The sequence below is a fragment of the Oryzias latipes genome, chromosome 15, assembly GCF_002234675.1.
Source record: "Oryzias latipes chromosome 15, ASM223467v1".
NCBI lineage: Eukaryota > Metazoa > Chordata > Actinopteri > Beloniformes > Adrianichthyidae > Oryzias > Oryzias latipes.
The window spans coordinates 18,599,100-18,621,300 of NC_019873.2; the positions used below are offsets into that span (position 1 = coordinate 18,599,100).

Here is a 22,201-nt window from a genome sequence, read left to right on the forward strand (position 1 = left end):
ATCTGAAAAACTTTACCTGGACTGTTCAGTACCAGGTAAGAGTCACATGGGTTGAAGTTTTTGCTAAAGATGTCCTGGATCAATAGTTTAGGTCAGTGAATTGGATAGTTCAAAATGAACTAATATCAACTATAATTGTATCGCCAACAAATTATGAATCAAATCACTTTTTAAATGAAGTGTTACTCTCAAAAATGTTTGCATCCTTCAGAATTTTGTAGTTTATTATTGTTATAGTGGATGTAAAAAAAATACACTCAACGTTTTTTTTATTTCCCAAAAAAAGAAAACTGGAGCATTTCCTAGAAGAACCCTCATTTCATCAAATCCACATTTGACGTCATCTCTTTTGCTTTGTGCTGAGATGGAAATCGGAAACTCGAGGTTTCTACTGAAGCTCACGCGGGGGACACCAGCCTTGTTTTGACAAATTGATCTTTTACCTGCTCCCTGCACCGCTCTCTCATCTGCTGCACACATACACACACACTCCCATCATTTACATAGAGCTTGCAGTCCTTTGAAAGTGGCTTTCACGGAACATTGTGTTGATAATGATCTTCTGGGAGAGAGAGACAGATCTCCAGAGACCATCTCACCAAAAGACAAGGGGGAAGAGGATAAAACTCCGACTGTATTCCAACTCAAAGGCCTCGAACACTCTTTCTCCTCCCAACACCCCCACCTCTCTCGAATAAGCCCTCTTGTGTTTTTTAATTGGCAGAAATTAATCTTTAGGATGTAGATGGTAGATTTACATTCATTAAAAGTCAAGAGAGGAAGCCAGGCTTGATGCTAATCAAATCTGCTTAATTATGCTTAACATGAGTATCTCCAGGGGAAGAGAGATGGGGGGAAACAGAGAGAGAGATAGCTAACTCGAACTTTTTACTTTTTGCCTTTGATAACTCCTGCTGAGTATGGCCTTTTCCTCGCCTAAAAGAAATGTCACGACTCTCTCCATCTGTAGAAAACACACAGATAAAGCCATCGGTGCTAAGCGGAGCTGATTCATGTGCTGAATTCCCACCTTAAAGTCTCCAGAATGTTCAGTTTTAACCACACCGCTTTGTAACTTTTAAGGCTTGTGGCACCATAAACTCTGTTAACTTTGAAGAACAGACTCATTAATAGTGATACTCTAGGAAATCATTGCTGGTGTCACCCCTATGTGAGGATAACTTGGCAATCTCCTCACTAGAGACCTCAGTTTGATTTCAATCAGGACCCCCCTGCTGTAAAGGGACATAGATAATCATCACACCTCAGTGTGAGTCTTTTATTTAAAAAAAATAAATTATAATTGTGTTATATTTTGGCTCATTTCAGTCAAGCTGTACTTGTCACCTTTTAGTTTACACAAAAAAAATGGCTACACTATAAAAAAAAAGGCGACACTACATTTTCCAGGTCTTTGTACCTTCAAAAGGCCCATATCAACACTCTCCCATCACCATGTTTGAGAGCTGATGTTGTTTAGTTTCATTGAAGACCGCAAAATCTAACCCAAGCAATGTGGTAAACATTCACACAAATAATTTGTTTTTCCTTTTACACAATGGACAAGCAATTTGGAAGTGACTTTAAAAGCCTCCAGTCATATATAAAACAAATAAACAAAAATAACTGAAGCAAGTTTCTGTGTTAAAAATGTTGCTGTTTTAGTTGAAAATTACACACAATTTCCAAAAAATGTTATCTGAAAATGGTAATATATATATTATTTTAGGGAAATATATATTATTTCCCTAATGTTATCTTACCAGACATTTGACATTTTATTTTTATTACTTTTATTTTGAAAAGATTTAACAAATTGTAAATATTGCTTGGCTATACAAAACCTTACCGCATACATAGGTTAAAAGTTTGTTTTCACCTTTCTTCAAATCTATTTGAACATTTGTTAATCTAACATGACTAAATTCCATACCTGTCGAGTCACTGTGAGGACTACGTGTGATTTAGACAAAAAAGAGTGGTTGGAAGAATAGGAAACTTTGATTTTTTTTTTTGTTAAACTTTTTCTCTTTTTTTATCTTCTATTGCTACAGACTTCATCGGGGAATTATTGGAGTCTTTCGCCTTTGAAGTGTTTTATGTTCCTGAGATATTCTGTGTATCTTCCTTGCATAGAAAGACTGCATTTTCACTGAGTTAATTAATGTTTTATATCTCATGTTTTGTCTTTGATTTTCCACTTTCTTACCAACTTATCTGCTTCCCTTAATTTCTCATATTTAAGAATCATGATTCTCATTGTTTTTTCCTTGTGAATCTACATTATGCTGCTTTGATCTTAGAAATGATTACAAAGATTTGAAAGGTTTGTGTCACTCAAAATGGATTCAAACACTTCATCCTTCAAACATCCAAACTTTCACTGTACATTTCCAATTTATATTTGCATGAGCGTCTGATTCAATCATTTGTCATAAAGACAAAAAAAATGAGAAAATCAATACTGTGTTTTATTTCAAAAGCTAAGCTTTGGTCTTTTCCACATCTCTTTTATGGCTAGTAAAGAGCAGAGGGAAATGTGTAGGTGGTTAGATCAGCCGATGAAGTGTAAATACCACTCAATCTGTTCTCATTAGAGGAGCAAAAACATACGAATCACTTCGCCTCTATTAAAAATGCCCCCGGGGTCTAAGTATGTGTGTGCATGTGTGTTTTGTGTGAGCGGTTGCTCATATATGTGGTTGTGTACAAGAACAGGATGGGGAGGGGGTGACAGAATGATGTTTTGGCATTTGTGTCTGCAGTGGGGATCTGAAATGCCACCACCATCAATGCTGCTTAATTCTCAGAAACAAACTCTTAATCTGAACAGACAATCTGTTCCGACAGGCCCTCTGTTATGATTCAAATCAACTTGGAGTGAAGGGTGTTTATGTGCTCTTATGAGCGAGAGTCATGTCATTGTGTTTTGGTTTGTGATTAGGTGTTTGTGCTCATTTCAGGTGTGTGTGTGTGTGTACAGCTAAGATATCACACATCCATTCTGCGTTGCCCTATGATAATGTGGATTGATTATGGATATGATAATGAGAGGCCGGCACGGCGTCGCGACCTTCACAAGGTCTAATTGAAACAAGCGTTGGTCCTCTGAAGCACTTATCAAGTCACACAGCACATCATTAATCACGCAGAATACAAGCTGTCAGTGAAACACACATGCTTACATGCACACACACCCTTTCGGTTTTTCTATTTTCTTAACATACCCATATCTTCGCTCTTCCTCTCACACACAATGCAAACTGTCATCACAATATGCCTGGCATTGTCCCGTTACAAGGAAAGTGGACAGCTCTTCCACCCTCCATCTCTATTTTCTCCAGGAAAAGACCAACACGCTGTTGGAGTTAAACCTAAAAAGGAAAAAAGCAAAAGAATAGGAGGGCGGATTGTTAAAATATTTCCACAAATATGAACAGCTGCACCCAAAACGCGTCTGAAAATTCAATTAGCCCGAGTTGTTTTACTACCTGCTTTTCATGTGGAGACGAGTAAAAAATAAAGTGTGATCCCGATGTCTGATTAAGGCTGCACCTGTGGCCTATACCTGTTTAACAATGCCTCACTGAACTACTCCAATAAATGAATAAGCTCTGTGTCATATTAGTCATTACATAGTCCAACAAACAAAATTTCAATCTGATAAAAAAAAGTGGCTTGATTATTATCACAGGGAAAACACAAGGGAGTTTGGGTGTGTTGTGCTGACACCATCATCAACTTTGCTAATTGTTATTCAATTAACTGCTTTTGTTAATGAAAACAATTAATACATTAAAATAAGCGAGGAAATATATGATTACTATGCAGCTAAGCAGAGTGCAGCTAATTACAACTGTAAATCAATCAATTTTACATTAATCGTGTTGGAAAATGTCCAAAAGCAACAAAGTCACGAAAAGACATTGAAAGTTTTTTTTTTTTTTTTACATATTTTGATTGTCATGCCATTATTGTGTCTAATGGCTTTTAATGATATTTTCCATAGTTTATGATCCAATTTTCTTGCTCTGAATTTAATTGGGAGCTGCTCACTATCTTACGGTGTAAAACGGTGGCCTGTATCTAATCAAAAGTGATGTATTGGGGGAAAAGCTCTAACAAGGTCACAAAACTCCTCATAGGGCAAAAACAGTCCCTGAAGCTTCGCACTGCTGAACGATGAGGGTCAAAGAGGCTTGGCCAGTCACAGAAATACAATTAATTGATCTCTTCTGTGACAGAATACACACCCACACCTGACGTCTTTGGGAAACATGCTGCTGGATAACTGGATGTCAGCGTTGAACGTCACTTTGGCAAAGGCAGAGACACAAAAAAATTAAAAAAAATTTAATACATACCATTATTAACTTTCTAAAGAACAATGGAAGCACATTTTTCTTTTGATATGTAAATCCTCTTTGACAATTAATGTATTAATAATAGTTGTTTGGAAAAGCATTTTGATGCATGTGTCCTCTGAAACTAAATCCGAAATATATATAAACGAACTTTTTAATCTATGGTAATTGTTTCTCTTGATCACCGATTTCACTATTTTCAAGATTCACTGTTTTATGTTTCAGTATTTTAATTTTAAAATGTTATGTTGTCATATTTTTTTATCATGTTTATTATATTTTTATTGTTCTGTTTGAATATATCTGTGAGTTATAAACTGACTGTGGCTGCCTCTTGGCCAGGATTCCCTTGCAAAGGAGGATTTTAATCTCAATGGGATTATCCTGGTTAATAACAATAAAAAAGTTAAAAAAGGGTGCCCAAAAAGTTACAGACTCCTTGATGTGTCAAAAAAAAAAAAATGAAAGCCATTAATTTAAGTTAAAACTGAGCAAAAATAAGACATTTTGACTGAGAATTTCAAATTTAAAATTAAATTAAATCTCATAATCAGGAAGACACAGCAGCGAGAGCCACACAAATGCAATAAGGTTATCTTTGAAAAAAGGAATAAAGGGTAAACATTTCTGATAAGTTCGGTTCTAAAGGATAAAAAAAATGAAATGTCAAGTTAATTTCTTTTAAAGTTGCAATTGACTCCACCTACAGGTCTCGCATCAAGGCCACAACTCAAGCAGCGTTTAACCATCAAAGCTCATTTGCACCTTCTTTTCCTGCAGGTTGGACTCACTTACCAGTCTTTCATTTAGTCTTTATAAACAGACAGCTGCAGCTCATTCAGAGTTTTTAATGGAATCTGGAGATCTGAACCCACCACTCATATTCTGCACAGACTTCCAGTTAAATATAGAATTGATTCTAATCCCCCTAAACACATCTCTGATCTCCCTGTGGCACACAGACTCAGCGGGACTCTGGGATCTGTAGGAAGCAAAAGCAAAGGCAGCAAAGATGCTGCACACAGAAAGAACCAGCTTCCTAATGAGCCCAGGTCTACTAAATAAAACCTAAATTCAAACTTAAAATGTGCTGCTTTCTATGACTTTTGATTAACACAATACAGTACTTTACCAGCTACTTTTCAATTTTTAAATATTTCATAGTTTTAATGCTATTTTTACACTCTAAAACGTACTTGAAAATGCTGCTATGTCACAAAGCAAGTTTTAGGAATCTAAAAGAATGTTATCAAGCCAAAGTGACAGCACTGTCAGGTCACAATCATGCTCTTTTTGTGCTAATTAATTTTTTTATCTTTTTCATCTTTAATTTCTTCAATAACACTAAACTTGTAAGTAACTGATCATGGAACTTTACATTTTTTCTTATTAATTTTTGATTTTCTTTTTTAATTTTTACTTGAAATCCTGCTGTGCCAATGATTTTGAGTATATAATGGTGAAGATAAGACTATTTTAAAGGTTTTAACAGCTTTTTTTGGTAAATTTAAAGTCTAATTTCAAAGTTTCACAAATGCATGGATTAATTTTTTTGATTGCTTAAGTGCACTTTGTCAGAACACAAGTATCTCCTAAAAGCAATCTTAAAATATCAACAAAAAAAATCCCAATCAAAAGCCAAAAAGTAGGCACAACAAGGTCCAAATTTAGGTTTAGAAAACATAAAACTTGGTGAACCTCTGAGCAGACCAGTCTAATTATTATCAAAATATTCGAGGCACATACCTTAAATACAACAGCTCCACTCAGATCTTTCACTTTTAAATGAGACTGCCCTCATTTATCAAAGAAATAAACCTCAGCCCGGATAATTATCAGACGTTCGAATATAAACACCTTCAGAAGTTTGGATGTGAAGACCTGCTTGCCTGTTAGGTTGATATAGTCATGTGATCTGTCCAGTGCCCTAGTTCAACACCTCTTAGATGTTTATGCATATGTGGACGCTAATCTCTGCAAGGACTGTGGGATTTGGGAATATTTTGTTTAAGAGAGATCAAAGTAACTCGCTTGGATAAAGAGAAACCCTCCAAACAGATCAAACAGACAGCAATGCATCCTGAATCCCACGCCCATAATAGCCAATCAAGCCCTGAATAACTCCAAAAGAAAAAGAAATTTTGTTGTGGCTCTTTCTCCATCAACACCTCTCCGCTCGCCCCCCACTGAGACCTGAGGTTGCTTAAGTTTGTGAACTGTCAAGAAGAAGGACTGCACCACGTCTGTCCTGCACGCCTGACACGGTGCTGGTATCGAAGAAGAGGGAGAGAGATACTGTTTTAAGAGATCAAAGCAGCGATGGGGAGATTTAGACTCGCAGGCCGCCAGTCAAGATGGCGAGACAAAGCAGAAAACAGAAATGCTTACACACACAGTCCTGCACATGCTGGCTCTGCCTGTGAGGAAGGAGTCGGGCTTAACTGTCAGATGGCTTAAGGGTTACTCATTTGTAGACATCTGCAACACTGTACAAACACGTCTCTAACAGGGAAAGCCACACACGCATTACTGAACTGAGCCTGTATGGATGAGGGGTTGGTCATACATTGGCCTGTGGAGAAATGTTCTGTGATCTCAGCATTTTCCCTTGTATGGAAGATGAATAGTTACTCTAAAGACAGCAGAGAAACAAAACAATGGTGTTTGGTTAGACATGTGATCTAGGGTCTCTATTACAGCTAGATCAAAGTTGTTTTATTTTGTCAAGTTTGCAGTATATCTTAGATCCTTTAGGTGGATGAAGTGCAGGCATAAAGGAGCAAGGATTTACAGGATATCCTGCAGTAAAGAATGACCCTTGCTTGTGTCTTTTTTGTTGTGAAGTATGTTGTTGGCTGGAGAGGCAGCCACTCCTCCATTGTTTCTGTATTTATGCATTGTTCTTCAAGTCTGTTCTCCCTTTCACCTGGTCTGACAGGAAAGATTGTTTCCGTTGTAAAATCCAACCAAATAAGGTTATTATGTTATACTGCTGACCCAAAATTAGACCATGACACGTACAAAAAAGAAACTAAAGCCAAATATTATTTTTTTAAATGTATATTACAGTTTTTTTTAATCAGAAATAATATAAAGTGGTATTTGTTTTAAAATCCCAACAATTAAATAAATACTGAGAACAAAGACTAGAACTCCCCCTTGTGGTCACTGATGGTAACATTTTATTTCCCACAATTCCATTGAAAACTTACAGGACCTTCAGAAATAGATTTGTGCCAATAAATGACCAAGAAAAAAAATGATAGTGCAATAATATACATTGAAAAAAAAAATCAATAAAGATTTTAACATATAATGTCCAACATGTTTCTGATATAAAACATTCTGACAGTCAAACCCAACATCCATGCTGCTTAGAGAAAAAACAAAACAAAAGAAGGCTTAAACTTGACAGTGCTGCTCAGATCTGTGTCTTGTGTGTTTGAAAAACAACAAATGTAAGTCATTTTCTTTTAAACAACAACAAACAAATGAAAAAAGTAGAAAACATTTGAGTCACTGTCAAAATGATTGGGATTGAGGCGGGAAAGCTGGTAAAGATCCAGGAACAGGGGATGATCTTATTAAAGTCCTGCACAGATGGGCTCCGATTCCATCTTCAGGTTGTGCAATTCTCAGAAACCTGAAAATAAAAAGTAATAAACCATCATGATTTATTGTTTGAAATGGTGTGGCTGTGGCTCAGGTGGGACACAAGGCAGTCTATTAATCACACAGAAAACAGTTTGATCCCAGTCCCTCTAGATGTCGGTGTCTTGTTGGGCTTGACGTTTACGCACGAGGTACTCCAGATGAAAAGTCTAACAGCTTTCATTTCGGCATGTGGATCATTGGGTTTTGCAGCAAGTGTGTATGTGAATGGGAAAGAAGCTGTAAAGCACTTTGCAAAACCAGACAAAGCCAGTTCTGTAAAAGTGCAAATTGAATGCTGGACTTATGTTAAGTATATTTGAGCTTTTCTGAAGCTCAGAGAAAATTTAATTAATTACATTTTCTTTAAAAAATAAACTCATGTCTATATTTCTATTTACAAACCATAAGGATCTGTTTTCAGGACGTTTAGTAACAGAATTAATTCATCTGTATGCGCCAAATGTTTTTCAGTCCTCGGCTTTTCTCATTCATAGATTTAGTTGCAGGTTTAGCCATTTTTACATAAAAAAAGCAAGATATTATAAATTAAAATATTTGAGTTTACACTTTAAAGCTTAGAGTATCGTTGGGTTGATGTGGCAAGGATGATAAAATATTTAATAAATTTAAATAGTAGAAAATATTCTAAAGAGAAAAAAAAATCAAGTTTAAGGATTCACTAGTATGTGGGCATCAATCAAACAACTTGTGTTAAATAAAAGTCAAAATACTGAAATACTTTAATACCACAGCTCTATTTTCTAATGATGGGACGAGCGACACCTTGTTTACACTCTCCCGCTAACTGAGTCCCTGACAACCCCAAGCTCACACTAGCGGTGCAACAAATATAGTGAACAATATTTGAGCCATCCACCTGAACAGCTTTGATCCAGATTCCAGCTCAGACGAGGAAAACAAAAATGTACATAAATTTATTCATCTGCCAGTGGAGGCATCAGACTAGAGCAGAGCAGGGAGTTTGGCCTAATGGCTGTTGTTTCTATGTCACAACTGCAAGTTTTTCAAACTGCATTATTTGACTTCTCCGGTTTCTTAATTAAGAAATAATCAAAAATGCTGTTTTAATGTTAATTTTCTATTATATGTAATCAATCATAAAAAAGTGCTACAAGAACATGTTAAAAACACCAAAAATGCCGTTCTTATTTTATTTACCTGCAATGATTTCAGAATTACTGCAGGGGTCACTAGAGAGGGAGCAACACTATGTCAGAGTCAACAGTTTGGGAGATGTGTCAAACTCATTAAAGCATCATCAACCCATCACTACTATTTACACTGATATGATGTTTATCATTACAGACTTTAATGTAAAAATAAAAAAACAATGACACTCAAGCTTAACAAATGGTTTCCAAATGGTTATAGAACTCGCGATAACACTAAAAGAAGAAAAAAACACGGACATAAGTTTTGGTCTGTAATGAGATGTGGTAGTTTCTCTTCTACCTTCAGAGACTCTGAAGCTTTTCGGAGCTCCTTGATGACAGCAGACAGAGCTTCAGGGTTGATGCCTTGCTCACACAGCCTCACACAAATGGACAAGGACTCCATATCCAAACCAGTGTTTAGCAGTCTTGAAATCTCTAGCAGAACTGTTCAGGAAAAGCGAAAAGTTTAAAATTAATAGAATGATTTAATGATAATCTTGAAATTCTTATTAAATATGCTAATATGTGCACACAAGTTAAAATATTTACCGTCCATAGTCTCCCGGACTGCGTTCAGGTTAGCATTAGCTGCACTTGCCATTACGATGACGCTAGTTAGCTAGCTAGAACTTGCTAGCAGATACACAACAGCTTATATGTTACCCTGATAAAACGTTGATGAAAACAATTCAATTAAACAACACGGCCGCGTTTAAAATATCTCATATTTGCTTTACTCGGATTCTGACATACGATAAAATGCCGCATTAGCATTTAGCTTGCATCAAAGTTGATGCACCGTCCGCAAACTAGCAGCGGAAATGACGACACAGATGTCGCTATTGGTCCTCAACAACTTTCTGTAACGATTCTATTGGTTGGCTGGCTCCGTGGACGAAATTGAAATAAACGTTTGAATTGTTCTCTTCCTAATACCACTGTGGAGTCGACAGGGGAAGACTTTCTCTTGATTTAGTCGCTTTACAGTCCAAGTCAGATAAAACATGTAAGTACCAGGGGCGGAAAACAATTACATAGTCAGTGTCGGTAAGGATTAAATTATGGGTGTTATGTTGTTTTTGAACTGATTTTAAAACTGTTGTTTTCCTTGCAAGCTAACATCACAGCTAGCTAACGGATCGAGTAAAAAAAATACATGTTGGTTTACACTTAAAATGTTTTTAAGTGTACTTTGTAATACATTTTCTTTATAACTTGAATTTGAATTTTCAGCCAGGATGGGGGACCGTATCGAGCTAGAGATAACTCCAGAGACTCCGGGCAGGCCTTCCATAAGAAACCCCTTTGAGAGTCCAAATGATTACCACCATCTCCGGGAACCCTTGGTTCCAAGCCCATCTGTTTTTAAATCCAAGTCCTGTAAAGCTGTAAGTTTAATTTCTTACCCACAACTTATACTAAAATTGAATATTATTTACACAGTCAAGCTGAAACCGGTTTTTGCAAGTGTGTTTTGCAATTTTTACTTCGAGAAATGTGTCTTAAGGCTGCTGTGTAGTTTTGTCTCATATCTTGTCTTTTCTGTAGACCCCTCCAAGATTTAACTGGTCTATTGATGAAATGGCCAGCCTTCTCCCAGTGCACATAGACCCAGAAGAAATCCAGCGACAGTCTTTTTACCTCAGCCAGACAAGGTGTGTCCTGAATCCCTTATTTTGTTAACAGTGGCAAATCTTTGATTGCATTCCAGTCTTAAATATTTGGCAAATTACAAACTGTAATTAAACTAAGGCTGCACGATATCAGGAAAACTCGCGATATTGGTGATCAATATTGCGATGACGATGTGACTTACGATACATGAACCCAAAGTAAAACATGAAACAACTAATACATCTTTTTCATTTCACTGCAACAGTTTTATCAAAATAAAAGTCAGTATAACTTGATTTATACTCCAAATGATCTTTTACCTGATAGGAGGGAAGCATCTAACATAAAAGGGCTCCATCCAATTAGTCAAAAGCTTAACAGGCTATTTTGAATTTGAAACACTTCAAGCTGCCATAAGATTGTTTAGGCATGTGTGTAAACATTTATGGTATGATTTATTGCACTGTCTTCTGCGATACGCATACTGCACAGGCTGATAACAAGATGGCGATAGCTCTGTGATTTATTGTGCAGATCTAAATACCTAAATTATTTTCTTATTATATTTCAGGACCGATTCTGATGTTGAAGAAAAATTTCAGAGTGCTATTGAGCAGGTTTTGGACTTTAAAAGCAATCTTTTTTTAAAATTGCAATAATTCAGTAGAAGTCTTGTTGACAATTTACTGATTTACTCATGTCTTTTGTCTTGCTGAATAAAGTTTTTTACCAAAGGAGCCATAGTGCCTTCTCCTTGGGCAGCAGCAGAAACTCGCAGAGCCCCTCATATTTATAAGAAAAGTAAGATATCCAACTGTTTGGAATAATAACTTTCAAGTATTCCTTGTTTTTAGTAATATTAATGTGTATTTAACCATTTGTTGTTTTGTCTTGTTGTTTTAGGTCCCTTGTCTGAAACAGCTGCAGAACAGACAGAAAAAATCTCAGGTTGGTGCATGTTCGTATTAAAAAAAAAGAAAAAAAGAAGGGATCTAAAATTATTAGAATTTGTTAAATTTGTTCATTTGCTTTAGTTTTCCATAAACTGCATCTTTTTATCTTACAGTTGGTTGCCAGACGGTCCTTTCGCTGCCTTCAACATTTGATTTGGAAAAACTACTTGGTAAGCTTCTGTTAAATGTAAGAGGAGAATCATTGAAATGAAAGTTTTAAGTCACATTTCTTTCTTATTCTTAGGAGAATATTACCGTAACGATGAGGCTTGTGATGCAGTGCAGGAGAGCCTCAGTTCCTCCTCCTTGAGGAGAAAACTCTTTCTCGATGGACAGTTTAGCTACAGCAGCTCTGACAGCTCCACTCCACCGAGTCCAGAAAGAGCTCATGTCCGAGCTGAGAGGCTTCCTACCAAAAGACAAGGAAGCGGACCGAGACCCATGTGCTCTGAGGGAGAAAATCCAGTTTTTTCTTCTCCTTTGTCATGCGGGATCTCTGCCCCGACTCCTTCTACTGTAAGTTTCAGTGTGTCAAAAAATAGAGAATTGGGTTGCCAGGTATTTTTTTTTTAAATGGGTCATAGGATAGAAATCATGTAAAGCTGTAAAAAATGAGTATCTTTTGCCCCTTTAAATGTTTGCATAAAAATAGATGAAGACATGCATGACTAAAATTAGCTTTACTTCTCTTAAACGAAGGGCCAGTTCTCCTCTAGTCCTATCCAACATGGCTGCATCAGGGACTGTAGCCTTGGCAGTATTGGCAGCCCTCTGTTTCCTGATAGATCATCTCCTGCTGGCCATGGTTCCCCAACAATCTCTCCAATTCTTGCTGATTTTGCACACACTCCTGTAGGCTCAGGTAGAGCATTTCACTGTTTTAAAAATGTAAATATTGCTGGATTATATTTGGCTTTTTATCCTTAATCTGTGCCTGTTCTCGTGTTAGTTGAAAGAAAACAGCGATGCAACGTGACCCCACTGTCTATTCCCCTGGATGTAGATGTCAGCTCCTGCAACGAGAGTCCCTTTGTTGAAGGTTGCTCTCCAATTCGTAGCTGCTCCCCACACCAGCTCCAACATCACAAGGAGCCTCCGCGCGTCTCCAGAACCAAACCTAGAGTCCGTGTCTGGGCTTCCCCTCCACTCATTTCTCCAATTCTCAACCCAAAGCTGCAAGACAGTCAAGAGCCAGAAGAACACCAACATTCAGACTCTCCATCTTTTCTTCCCTCTATGGATTTTGATCCATCCTTCCCTCAGTGTCAGGACCTTCACCCAACTAAAAGTGACAGAGTTTATGTGGATACTGTGGAACATACAAAAATGGAAGAGGATAAGGAAATGGGCAAGGAAGAGGAGGAGGAGGAAGAAGATGAGCGACCCTCGGGACAGCTGACCAGCTCTCGCATGGGCAATGTGTCTGGGACAGAAAGCTCTCAGATGTTTCTGTCACTTTTGGCAGAAGGAAGCAGCATCCGCTATGACTCCAGCATGCAGGTTTTTTAAACAAACATTTGCTCCAACACAAACTGTAATTGTTTAATGAAGGTCTAAGTGAATGTTTCCCCTTCTTTTGTTCAGGTGGATAGCGGCTATAACACTACCTCAGCAGGCACTGCTAGCCTCATTGACGGCCTAGGCTCTGACCTTCAGAGCAAAGAGTCCCTGAACTCTAACATGGTGGAAGAAGCTATCCCTATTATTCGACACACAAAAGTTAAGGTAAGGTCGTGTATAAGACTGTTTTTTTTTCGCCTAAGCTATTAAAAAAAAAAATTGGTAGCAGTGGGATCCCAAGATCAGTCGATGACTTGAGCTACTTGAACAACATTTTATTATTTGATTTTTACAGCTAGTGTGACGCAATGGTACTAATACAAATGTATATTTTTCATAAACTGGAAACTTTATCATACCTTAGTTGAATTACTGTTTGATCTAAAGAAACGTCTGGACCAATCACCTCTGATGTTATAGTAGGATTTTTTTATAACACATTTTGTTAATATGAAAACATAACAAAATGAAGATATTTATAAATAAAGACCCTCTCCAACCATCCTTTGATTTTTTTTTCTAAAAGCATTCCCAGTGTTTTTTTTTTGTTTTTTTTATTTATGATTATGCAGTTTTTAGGCAAAACAATAAAAACCTGTGTAGTTTTCTAAGACATAGATTCTGCACAGCGGCAATAGTTCATCAGTGATTTGCCTCTGAGTTTCGGGCGGAGCAACCCCACCCCCCTTTTACACGTTCTCCTACGAGGTTACAGCCCCCTCACACCCCAAGTGGTGAGAAATATTGGAGCAATCCAGCCGTACAGTTTTAAGCTAGATGCCAGCTTAGATCTATTTGTCTGCAAGTGATGCATCAGAATGGAGCAGAGCAGGAAGCTTGTAGCCCCTCCCAGCATATTTCCTATGTAATAAATAAATCATAAAACAAACCATCTGCTTCACACCAATTTAAATAAATACTAAAAAATGCAATTTTAAGCTTAATTTTCTTTATACATGTCCTCTATCATCAGAAAAATGCCACAAGAACATGTTAAAAACACCAAAATACGATTTGGAGTGGGTCTTTAGCTGGGGAGGCTTACCAGAAAGCATGAAGTGGACTTTTAGCACCCCCTAAAAATGAATTGGCTTCATCTCACCATTATTTGAATCACAGTGAGAACACACTGTGAAGTAAATGCAATTGTATTTAATGTTACTGTTTAATAGAAATTACTTCAAGAAAACAGTCTGTCACGCTTAAAACTAAAAACTGCTTCTTTTTTTCAGGTCTTGTATTCACACCACTGAGTTTTTTGCTTCTCTGCGACGGACTCTTCAAGAGGAAGAAAGTTTTTTTTCCCCCTAAGTTTAATTAAGAGTATGATTTTTTTTTTTGTGGTGAAACTTGAATGTTTTGATGTATTTTTATTGGAAAGGTTAAAAGTGTTTGACTTTTGCAAATGCTTTTTTTGTATACTTGATGCCAGTCTCAGAACTAGCCTTGCTGTAAGATACTGAAGATTATTACTTTACATCAGCAGTCATTTTGTATTCAATTACTGGTGTAAATAAAAGAGGATCAAAAATATTAATTCTGTATTTTAAATTCCACAACGGTAAAATGCTTGTAAAATGCCAGTGTCTTTTTTTAAATTTTTTTTATATATATATATTTAGTGTTGAAATGACAAAACCCTTGAATACCAACTAAGGTGGGAGAAATTTTATGCTTTCTTGATGTTTAAGGAAAAGTTTTTATCATGTTTTTATTCCATGTATGATTGAGAGGTTAAATAATTCCGATTATCTGTGGAGATCATTGATATTTTCCAAGTTCTACAGTAATCATACAGCATTATATGTCAAGAGACATGGAGCAGGGACTTTTTAAAAGCTTTTTTTTAATCCAAGAAACTTGAGAATTTCTTTTTAAGCTGCTCTGTGCCATAGTAACTGATGGTTTTTCACAAATGCTGTGGTGAATTCAAGGGGTTTCTTTGAAACGAAGCGTTTAGTTGATGTGTTTTCAAATAAACTCTGCAGTCCTTCAACTCAGTTCTAGACTTTTTTTTTCTGAAACTTTCTCTATACAAAGTACCGGTAGTTAAAAAAAATTGTTTTTGTGTTAAACCATAAAAAGACTAGTGCGAGCTCTTAACTGATCATGTAAGAAAGCATAGCTAAAATCTCTCAGCCAATTAAATTACAGGATTTAAAATTTTATATTGGCCATTAAAAAAATGGACTATTTAACAATTGAAAGTGAACATACAGGGTTACATATATTTGACTAAGATTAAAGAGAAACATCAATGACTCAGGTCCCACAAAAAGGCCTCAAATACAATTTAATGAAGTGGTCACGGTTAATTCTACTAACCCATTCCGTTCTGCTGTGCTTCTGATCTGAGGCTGTTGGTTTAGTTTGCACAATTTCTTGCATTTGTTAAACATTTTTATTGCACATTTGATCTGTTCTGTGTGCATACATTTTTAGAAAATACATATCATAGTTGCTAAATACAACTACAAGAGGGCCCAATCCAGGGTTTTTGTGTGCCAGTCTCAAGTCTGGGAAAAGGCAGAGCTGCACACTTGAACCTGTTCATGTCCTGGACAACTTCAACATGTATGACAACCATCATAGTTGCTAAAAAACAAACAACCTTTAATGACGTTTGTGCTTTCTGTTATATAATTCCAATTTGCCATCTTTCAGTCCATAAAATTGTCAATACATCAATTGTTTCTAATCACTAAACTGCATTTATTTTAGAGATGTTCAAAATGACTTTGGAAAATGACTCAAAGCCTAAAAAATATTCCAATCATCAAACCCTCCAGTCCTATTGTCCTTTTGTTTCTGAAGTGTCCTTGTCCTGGTGGCCCATGGAGACACTTTAGTGGTCCACTTTTGGTTTTTTGGCTTGAGGTTCAACATCAGGAGCAGCAACACTCACACCTGGGATCTAAAACAAAGATTTCCTTTTCAAAAGGGCTCTTTTGGTTTGAACTGAATCATCAATCAAGTTTTCTAAACTACATTCTTATAAAAATAAAAAATAAATCTAATCAAAAGAAATATTTGTCACTTAGGCTTGCTTGTCTGTTCTCACCACAGGCTCTGTTAAAGCCATCCGGATCTTCTGGTGCTGGATGTTCGAGTCATCCAAACTGATGGTGACCTTAACCTTATCAAATATGTGGAATGTGGTCTGCTCCACCTTGAGAGTAGGACCCTACACGTACACAACAATACATTTTGTGGTGTCAGTAAAGTACTGGATAGGAAAATTCCACGACTATAAATAAAACTATTTAAGAATTGAAATCAAGGTTTACCTCCTCGTCAAAAACTAGGCTGGGACCGGCTTTGTCTTTCGAGTCAAAGAAAACTGTTCCCTCCAAGCCGAACTTCGGGATAAGAACGATGATTGCATTCTTCCTCACAAACAGAACAAATCCTTCTTCATTCAGTATTCCTCTGCTCTTGAAGAACAGCTGAAAAAGGAACATTTATGAAATCGTTAGTCCCATTTCAGAATGGAATTTTTAAGGCTACAATAGAGTTTGTGGATGTTTACCTGAGTGTGGAAGGCCACAGAAGCTCTTTGAGCATACTGAGACATTTTGTGTCTGTAGTTCAGATTGTTGCAAAGGGCCGACTGTTTGTGCTTATCCATCAAATCTGGATAGGTTATATCTGCTCCTATGGCTACTGCCAGCAGGCGGTGCACTATGATATCTGCATATCTGTTAGAGACGCAGACAAGGAGGGATGAGATTTATGTGGAGACAAAAAAAAAAAGAAAGACCCAACATTTTCTGGCTACGATTATGTTTTTGTACCTTCTAATAGGGGATGTAAAGTGGGTATAGATGGGTGAAGCAAGACCATAGTGGTGGAAATCGCTGTCCATCCCAGAGCAGAAATAAACGGCTTGCATCATGCAGCGAGTGGCCAAGATGCGAAGCAGCGTGTTGAAGTAGGAGAAACCGTCCACTTTGGCCACATCAAGGGAGTCGGCCAGTGCTTTAGCTGAATCAGTGTGAATCTCCACATTCTGGCAGAGATGAAAGGCAAAAGGGTTTAAAAAAGCAAAGGAAAGCACAATATAATGATTGTATGCCCTTGGGCGGCTGCTTACTATTAGCAATACTGCAATAGAAAAGATTTTGTTGACAAACTGAGTTAATTTTGAGTTTTTTGAGTTAAACTCTTAATTTTGAGACTTAAACAGATCCAGAAAAAACGTTTATGTAAAACTCACCATGGACTTGGCTGCTTTGAGCAAAATGTCATAGTTGGATGGAGGTGGTGCTGGATGTTTCCTCAGCAAAGCACAATCTGGAAATTCATCATAAATCTTCTGTGCGACTGAGATGTTGGCCAGCAACATGAACTCCTCTACCATGGAGTTTGTCTCCCTAGTAACAGATTTTTCATAGGTGAAGCAGCTTTATTTTATTCACAAATGCAATTGAAGTAAAAGGGCTCACATGAGTTCTTTGGTCTGAAGGTCTATGGGGTCGTGAGTTTCACTGTCGATATGGAACCGGACCTCTAAGGACGACAGGGTCAGGGCCCTGAAAAATGAAAGAATTGAGTTAAAACTCTATTTGCATCGTTTAACTTTTTTTCCCCCAAAATCATTTACACTGCTTTGACATATTTCTTCTCAATAGGCTCAAGCTCCTCACCCGTTCTCAATCCTCTTCCTTTTGAGGATTTTAGCCAGTTTATTCAGACCCCGCAAACTCTCTGTGATGTCATCTTTCTTGTTGGTGTCATCGATCCTCATCTGAGCCTCGGCGTAAGTCAAAGATGCCTGGAGCAAATTTTAACAGAAAAGAGAAAAACAAAGTTAGAATAACTAAAACATTGTTTTTCAAAACTTTTTTTAAAATTTCCTTTGAAAGGAATTGCATAAAAGAGTGTTTTTTTCTTTTCTTTTGGGAACCGATGTGGATACTTTACCTTGGAGTTAATGACACTTTTTGTGAACTGAGTCTTCAGGATTTCTGCATTGTGGTTCATTTCCCAAATGCACGAGAAAGCCAGCCTGGTGTAAACAAAAAAAACTAGAATGAAAGTCTCCATATTTATCGGAGCAGAGACTTTAAATCCAATCACACAAACAAAAAATACTTCATTTCATTTTTAAGTGTGTGTGTTCAATCCTTACCTTTCCACATTTGACCGTAAAGAACAAAGATTGGAGCTGAGAAGCTCAGGAACCATATCAATCCTCTGTTGGACACAATAGTTAAAACATTTTAATTGCTTCCACATGGGATGAGGTAACATCAAGTGTTCTCTGTCATATGTCCATATCTATACTGTATTCTTTTTAAAATGTCAAAAAAAGAAGAGATAAACAACTTTTTTTTAGGATTATAAGCCTGAACTTCTCTTTAAGAGTCTATATTCTTTTTACAATTTCAAGATTCTTTTTTACGGCACACACATCCAGTAAATGTATTGGCAGAAAGAAAAAAATAACTTTACTTACTTTACCGCATAAGTAAACAGTGGTGCCCCGATTAGCAGCCTCTTTGTCCAGAGCATTGCCAGGTCTGATGAAGTGACTGACATCAGCGATGTGAACTCCAACCTACAGCAAACGGCACACCAAGAATTATCAATGTGATACCAACCGCAAGGAACTTGGTGCTGATACCGACAGTATGTGTGCCCAAGATCTGCACCTCGAGGTTTCCATTTTCTAGCTCTCTGCAGTGCAGAGCATCATCTATGTCTGTGCATCCAGGAGGATCCACGCTGCACACTGTCAAATGCCTCAGGTCCTGTCTCTTTACCATGTCCTGCAGGGTCCGAATGTATCAATTGATTTATTTACAAACCCACCAAAGAAAACGGGAACCAAACAACCTGCATTTTGGTGTGAGATTCTCAGGGACAACTAACCTCTGGCGTGATGCCCCATGGCATCTTGGGGAGGAAACTAAGCACATTCTGAGAGAAGGCCTGATGTGGAACATCATGTTCAAGTAACAGCACCGCCTCCTCTGTTCCCTTCTCTCCTGCACTTCCCAGACTGCGGACAAAGTGACCCTAAAGAGAAAAAGGATGGAGAAGTATTTTCTTTATGCTCATAATTTTTAATTACTTGTCAGTAAAGCTCACCTACACCAATACAAAAAACACCATCTAGGTTTTGCAAACATCAGTCTGAAGGGATTCAAGCTCACATTTGGATATCTGGAGTTTTTGGGCCAGCCATCGATTGCCACCATGATCCTCTGGCCTACAAGTGTGGAGGCCTGACGTGTTTCAATGCGAATGCGGGGGATACGGCGGTCTGCAGGGGTGAAGAGATGTCTGGTAGACTGCAGAAAAAGAGAAAAAAAAAGAAAAACACTGTCTGTCAATACATGCTGAATTTGAAATGTATATAATCTTAAACAAAACATATGCAGCAGTTTTACGGACCTCTTTAATTTGCGAGACATTCAGCATGCCACAGAATGGCCTCCAGTTCCTCTTGATAATTCCCACTATTTTTCCTGTGGGTTTTCCGGCTGCTTCTGCTGCTGAGATCCTCAACTGTGCAGATCCACACAAGCATGTCATTAAGACATATAACCTTAAGCTTTATATGTGGTTTAGGCTTTTGTGTGTGTGCTGCATCAGCACACACCAACATAGAAAGAGATTCTAAAAGTAAAACATGAAAGAAATCTAATCAATTTTTCCTAAAAATAATATACACATATATATATTTAAAGAAAAAGAAAAAGCACCGCTTTCTCCTCCTCATCCTCATCCATGTCATCATCCTTTGCAGCGCCATCATCCTGAAGGACAACAGAGGACGGGGACACCCACTGATTGCGCGGTAGCAGCTGTACAGCAACCACGTCCTGATGTACGGCTCTGTTTAGATTCTGAAGACCCTGAATGAGAACCTGGCAGCAACAAAAACAGCAATTTATTGGACGCGTCTCTAAATGGCTTTTGACTGACAATCTTTGTAACAAACATCAAATTTCAAAAACACTTCATGGAAAAGCATCCGAGTGCACCTCTGTGCTTTCTGCTCCATCTCCCTGGACAAATACTGTGGCTTCCAGATAGTTGTCTCTGCTGGCTTTGAAGGTGCCCTGGAGGAACGTGCCACTTTTGATTCCTGATTGGATCTTGGACAGAGGAAGGTGTTCTGGAAACAACACTTTACTGCTTATGATTTCCGCCTAAGAACAGTCAGAAACAGATAAGATAAATAAGAAAACATATGGCACCATAAACAAATAAGTTCAGCTTCCCAATAGTCTGCTACAGTGTTCACCTTATCATCTTTTGACAAAGCCAGGCGATCCACTAACTCAGGGTTTGCTGTCAGGTTCTTCACATATTCATCAACTAGGATGTTAGAAAACAAATATTTGTGATGAGTTATCAGCTAATGAAATATAAAAGCAGGCTTGGATTTCAACACTATTGTAGCAAGGAGGGATGTTAATTACATTTGTACACCACTAGGCTGTTCTCCTCAGCTTTTTCTTTGTTCCCTTGATCGTCAGTGAGAAGGACGACTTTCAGCCCATCTGCTTTCAGATGCTGGCTGTACCACTTGACGGCCACACGGATTGCCCGATCGTTGCGGTCGTTGGCACTTTCCCCCTGTTCCCGTTCAATGTACGTCTCCCTGGTGACAAAATAATAGAAAAACAGAATTTTCATGTTACTTTTCGCTTTACAAAGTGTTTTCAGTCTTTAATAACTAGTAATCTTTGTGTTTGTTTACTTAGTGCTTCCCTAAATTTACTTTTTTTCTCCTTCTCGCTCACTACAAGACCAATTGATATCTTTGTACCTGTGGTGTTCATTGGTAAAAGTGTAGACGAGTTTCTCTTTCGCCTGAATCATGTCCTTTAAGCGCTTGTACACAGGAGCACTGCGGTGCCGAACCTCCTGGAGTACAGTCTGCAGGATGATCACGTTACGGATCACAGGATCTTCTAACACATCGATCTGCAGGAAAAAGAATTGACATGTGAAGGGAATGGCTAATGCATCCAATATACTTACTAGATCTAACTTAATACTTAAATATAAAAAAGACCTTCATCACTACTAAAAACGTAATATGTAGAAATAAGTCTAAATATATCATCCATTCATATTTGTCGTAGCTTTTGGTTGAATGAAACCAACATCAAATCTGAGTAGTCGAATCTAGTTATAAAACAAAAGGCAAGCTAAACAAGATGAAAAAATATTGCTATCTTTATAATATCACCTGGTGCAGCACCACATTCGTGTCAGGGACCACATAGTGAGGATAGGGGCACAGGTTGCTCTCAATGCACGCGTCTGCCTGTAGCACAGTGGACTCCTGTTTGCATTCTCTGCAAGCTTCACTTCCACACCAAATATCATCTCTCAAGTAATGTTCGCGCACTATTTTCATCACGCCGCCCGCCCGTGTCTTCTTCACAAATGTTTTCGACTTCAACATTGTGAAAATAAAAACTCCATAAACATAAAATCCTGATGTTTTTTATCCAACCACCTTACGTGATGCCAAATTTCTTCGCTGCACATGTGTAAATCAACTCAGTAGAACGACAAAAACGTTTCCAAGAGTTTAAACATTAACGCTTGTAAGAAAAGACTGTTCAGACTGTTACACTTTTCTTCGTTCAATATATACAAATTTAAACATTACTACAAAACTATTGATTTAAAACAGCCGATTGTTTTAGTTTCACCTAATACAAGACAAACAGTTTGTAAGGTTTTGGTTGTTCAACTAATTTTTCAATGAAAACAAAGTAAAGGAAGGCAAACCGGAGACAGTTGAAGTGGGTTTAAGTTCAATTGTTTAGCGCCATCTATCTGTTTGGAGAAAGTACTGAAGAGTTTAGCATTGCGTCAATCAGTTGATGGCGACAATGCGCACTTCCTACCA

The 22,201-nt window shown here is 37.6% G+C and overlaps 3 protein-coding genes across 4 annotated transcripts; 1 reads left to right on the forward strand and 2 right to left on the reverse strand.

Moving 5' to 3' along the window:
• Window positions 1-7,523: 7,523 nt before the first annotated feature.
• Window positions 7,524-10,095, reverse strand: mzt1 (mitotic spindle organizing protein 1). The gene is made up of 3 exons (XM_004077068.2): window positions 9,743-10,095; window positions 9,492-9,637; window positions 7,524-8,007 (listed from the first exon to the last, which is right to left on the reverse strand). The coding sequence occupies exons 1-3, from the start codon at window positions 9,792-9,794 to the stop codon at window positions 7,984-7,986; spliced, it is 222 nt and encodes a 73-aa protein (XP_004077116.1). The 5' UTR covers window positions 9,795-10,095; the 3' UTR covers window positions 7,524-7,983.
• bora (bora, aurora kinase A activator) lies at window positions 10,079-15,320 on the forward strand. 2 transcript variants are annotated; one of them, XM_004077325.4, is made up of 12 exons: window positions 10,079-10,199; window positions 10,427-10,581; window positions 10,742-10,848; window positions 11,379-11,424; window positions 11,530-11,608; window positions 11,711-11,755; window positions 11,874-11,930; window positions 12,005-12,276; window positions 12,460-12,622; window positions 12,710-13,260; window positions 13,345-13,485; window positions 14,553-15,320. In XM_004077325.4, the coding sequence occupies exons 2-12, from the start codon at window positions 10,432-10,434 to the stop codon at window positions 14,571-14,573; spliced, it is 1,632 nt and encodes a 543-aa protein (XP_004077373.1). In that variant the 5' UTR covers window positions 10,079-10,199; window positions 10,427-10,431; the 3' UTR covers window positions 14,574-15,320. The 2 variants fall into 2 exon arrangements, with proteins under 2 accessions (XP_004077373.1, XP_011482673.1); XM_011484371.3 differs by having other exon boundaries at window positions 12,764-13,260; window positions 14,553-14,814.
• A 267-nt stretch (window positions 15,321-15,587) lies between these two features.
• dis3 (DIS3 homolog, exosome endoribonuclease and 3'-5' exoribonuclease) lies at window positions 15,588-22,061 on the reverse strand. The gene is made up of 21 exons (XM_023963783.1): window positions 21,530-22,061; window positions 21,104-21,261; window positions 20,754-20,935; window positions 20,576-20,649; window positions 20,313-20,480; window positions 20,031-20,195; window positions 19,720-19,833; window positions 19,479-19,616; window positions 19,195-19,341; window positions 18,975-19,091; window positions 18,779-18,880; window positions 18,452-18,516; window positions 18,244-18,328; window positions 17,967-18,094; window positions 17,766-17,852; window positions 17,537-17,693; window positions 17,115-17,329; window positions 16,850-17,018; window positions 16,608-16,766; window positions 16,382-16,504; window positions 15,588-16,234 (listed from the first exon to the last, which is right to left on the reverse strand). The coding sequence occupies exons 1-21, from the start codon at window positions 21,746-21,748 to the stop codon at window positions 16,166-16,168; spliced, it is 2,841 nt and encodes a 946-aa protein (XP_023819551.1). The 5' UTR covers window positions 21,749-22,061; the 3' UTR covers window positions 15,588-16,165.
• Between the last annotated feature and the right edge of the window lie 140 nt (window positions 22,062-22,201).

Excerpts from the sequence above, each read along its gene's own strand:
- mzt1 (XM_004077068.2), bottom strand. The coding sequence starts at position 9,794 with ATGGCAAGTGCAGCTAATGCTAACCTGAACGCAGTCCGGGAGACTATG. Across the intron at positions 9,638-9,742 it reads AGTCCGGGAGACTATGGACG|TTCTGCTAGAGATTTCAAGA; the intron begins GTAAATATTTTA and ends TTTCCTGAACAG. Across the intron at positions 8,008-9,491 it reads AAGCTTCAGAGTCTCTGAAG|GTTTCTGAGAATTGCACAAC; the intron begins GTAGAAGAGAAA and ends TTTTATTTTCAG.
- bora (XM_004077325.4), top strand. The coding sequence starts at position 10,432 with ATGGGGGACCGTATCGAGCTAGAGATAACTCCAGAGACTCCGGGCAGG. Across the intron at positions 11,609-11,710 it reads CCCTCATATTTATAAGAAAA|GTCCCTTGTCTGAAACAGCT; the intron begins GTAAGATATCCA and ends TTGTTGTTTTAG. Across the intron at positions 13,261-13,344 it reads GCTATGACTCCAGCATGCAG|GTGGATAGCGGCTATAACAC; the intron begins GTTTTTTAAACA and ends TCTTTTGTTCAG.
- dis3 (XM_023963783.1), bottom strand. The coding sequence starts at position 21,748 with ATGTTGAAGTCGAAAACATTTGTGAAGAAGACACGGGCGGGCGGCGTG. Across the intron at positions 20,936-21,103 it reads TTTACCAATGAACACCACAG|GGAGACGTACATTGAACGGG; the intron begins GTACAAAGATAT and ends TTTTGTCACCAG. Across the intron at positions 20,650-20,753 it reads CAGCCTAGTGGTGTACAAAT|TTGATGAATATGTGAAGAAC; the intron begins GTAATTAACATC and ends CTAACATCCTAG.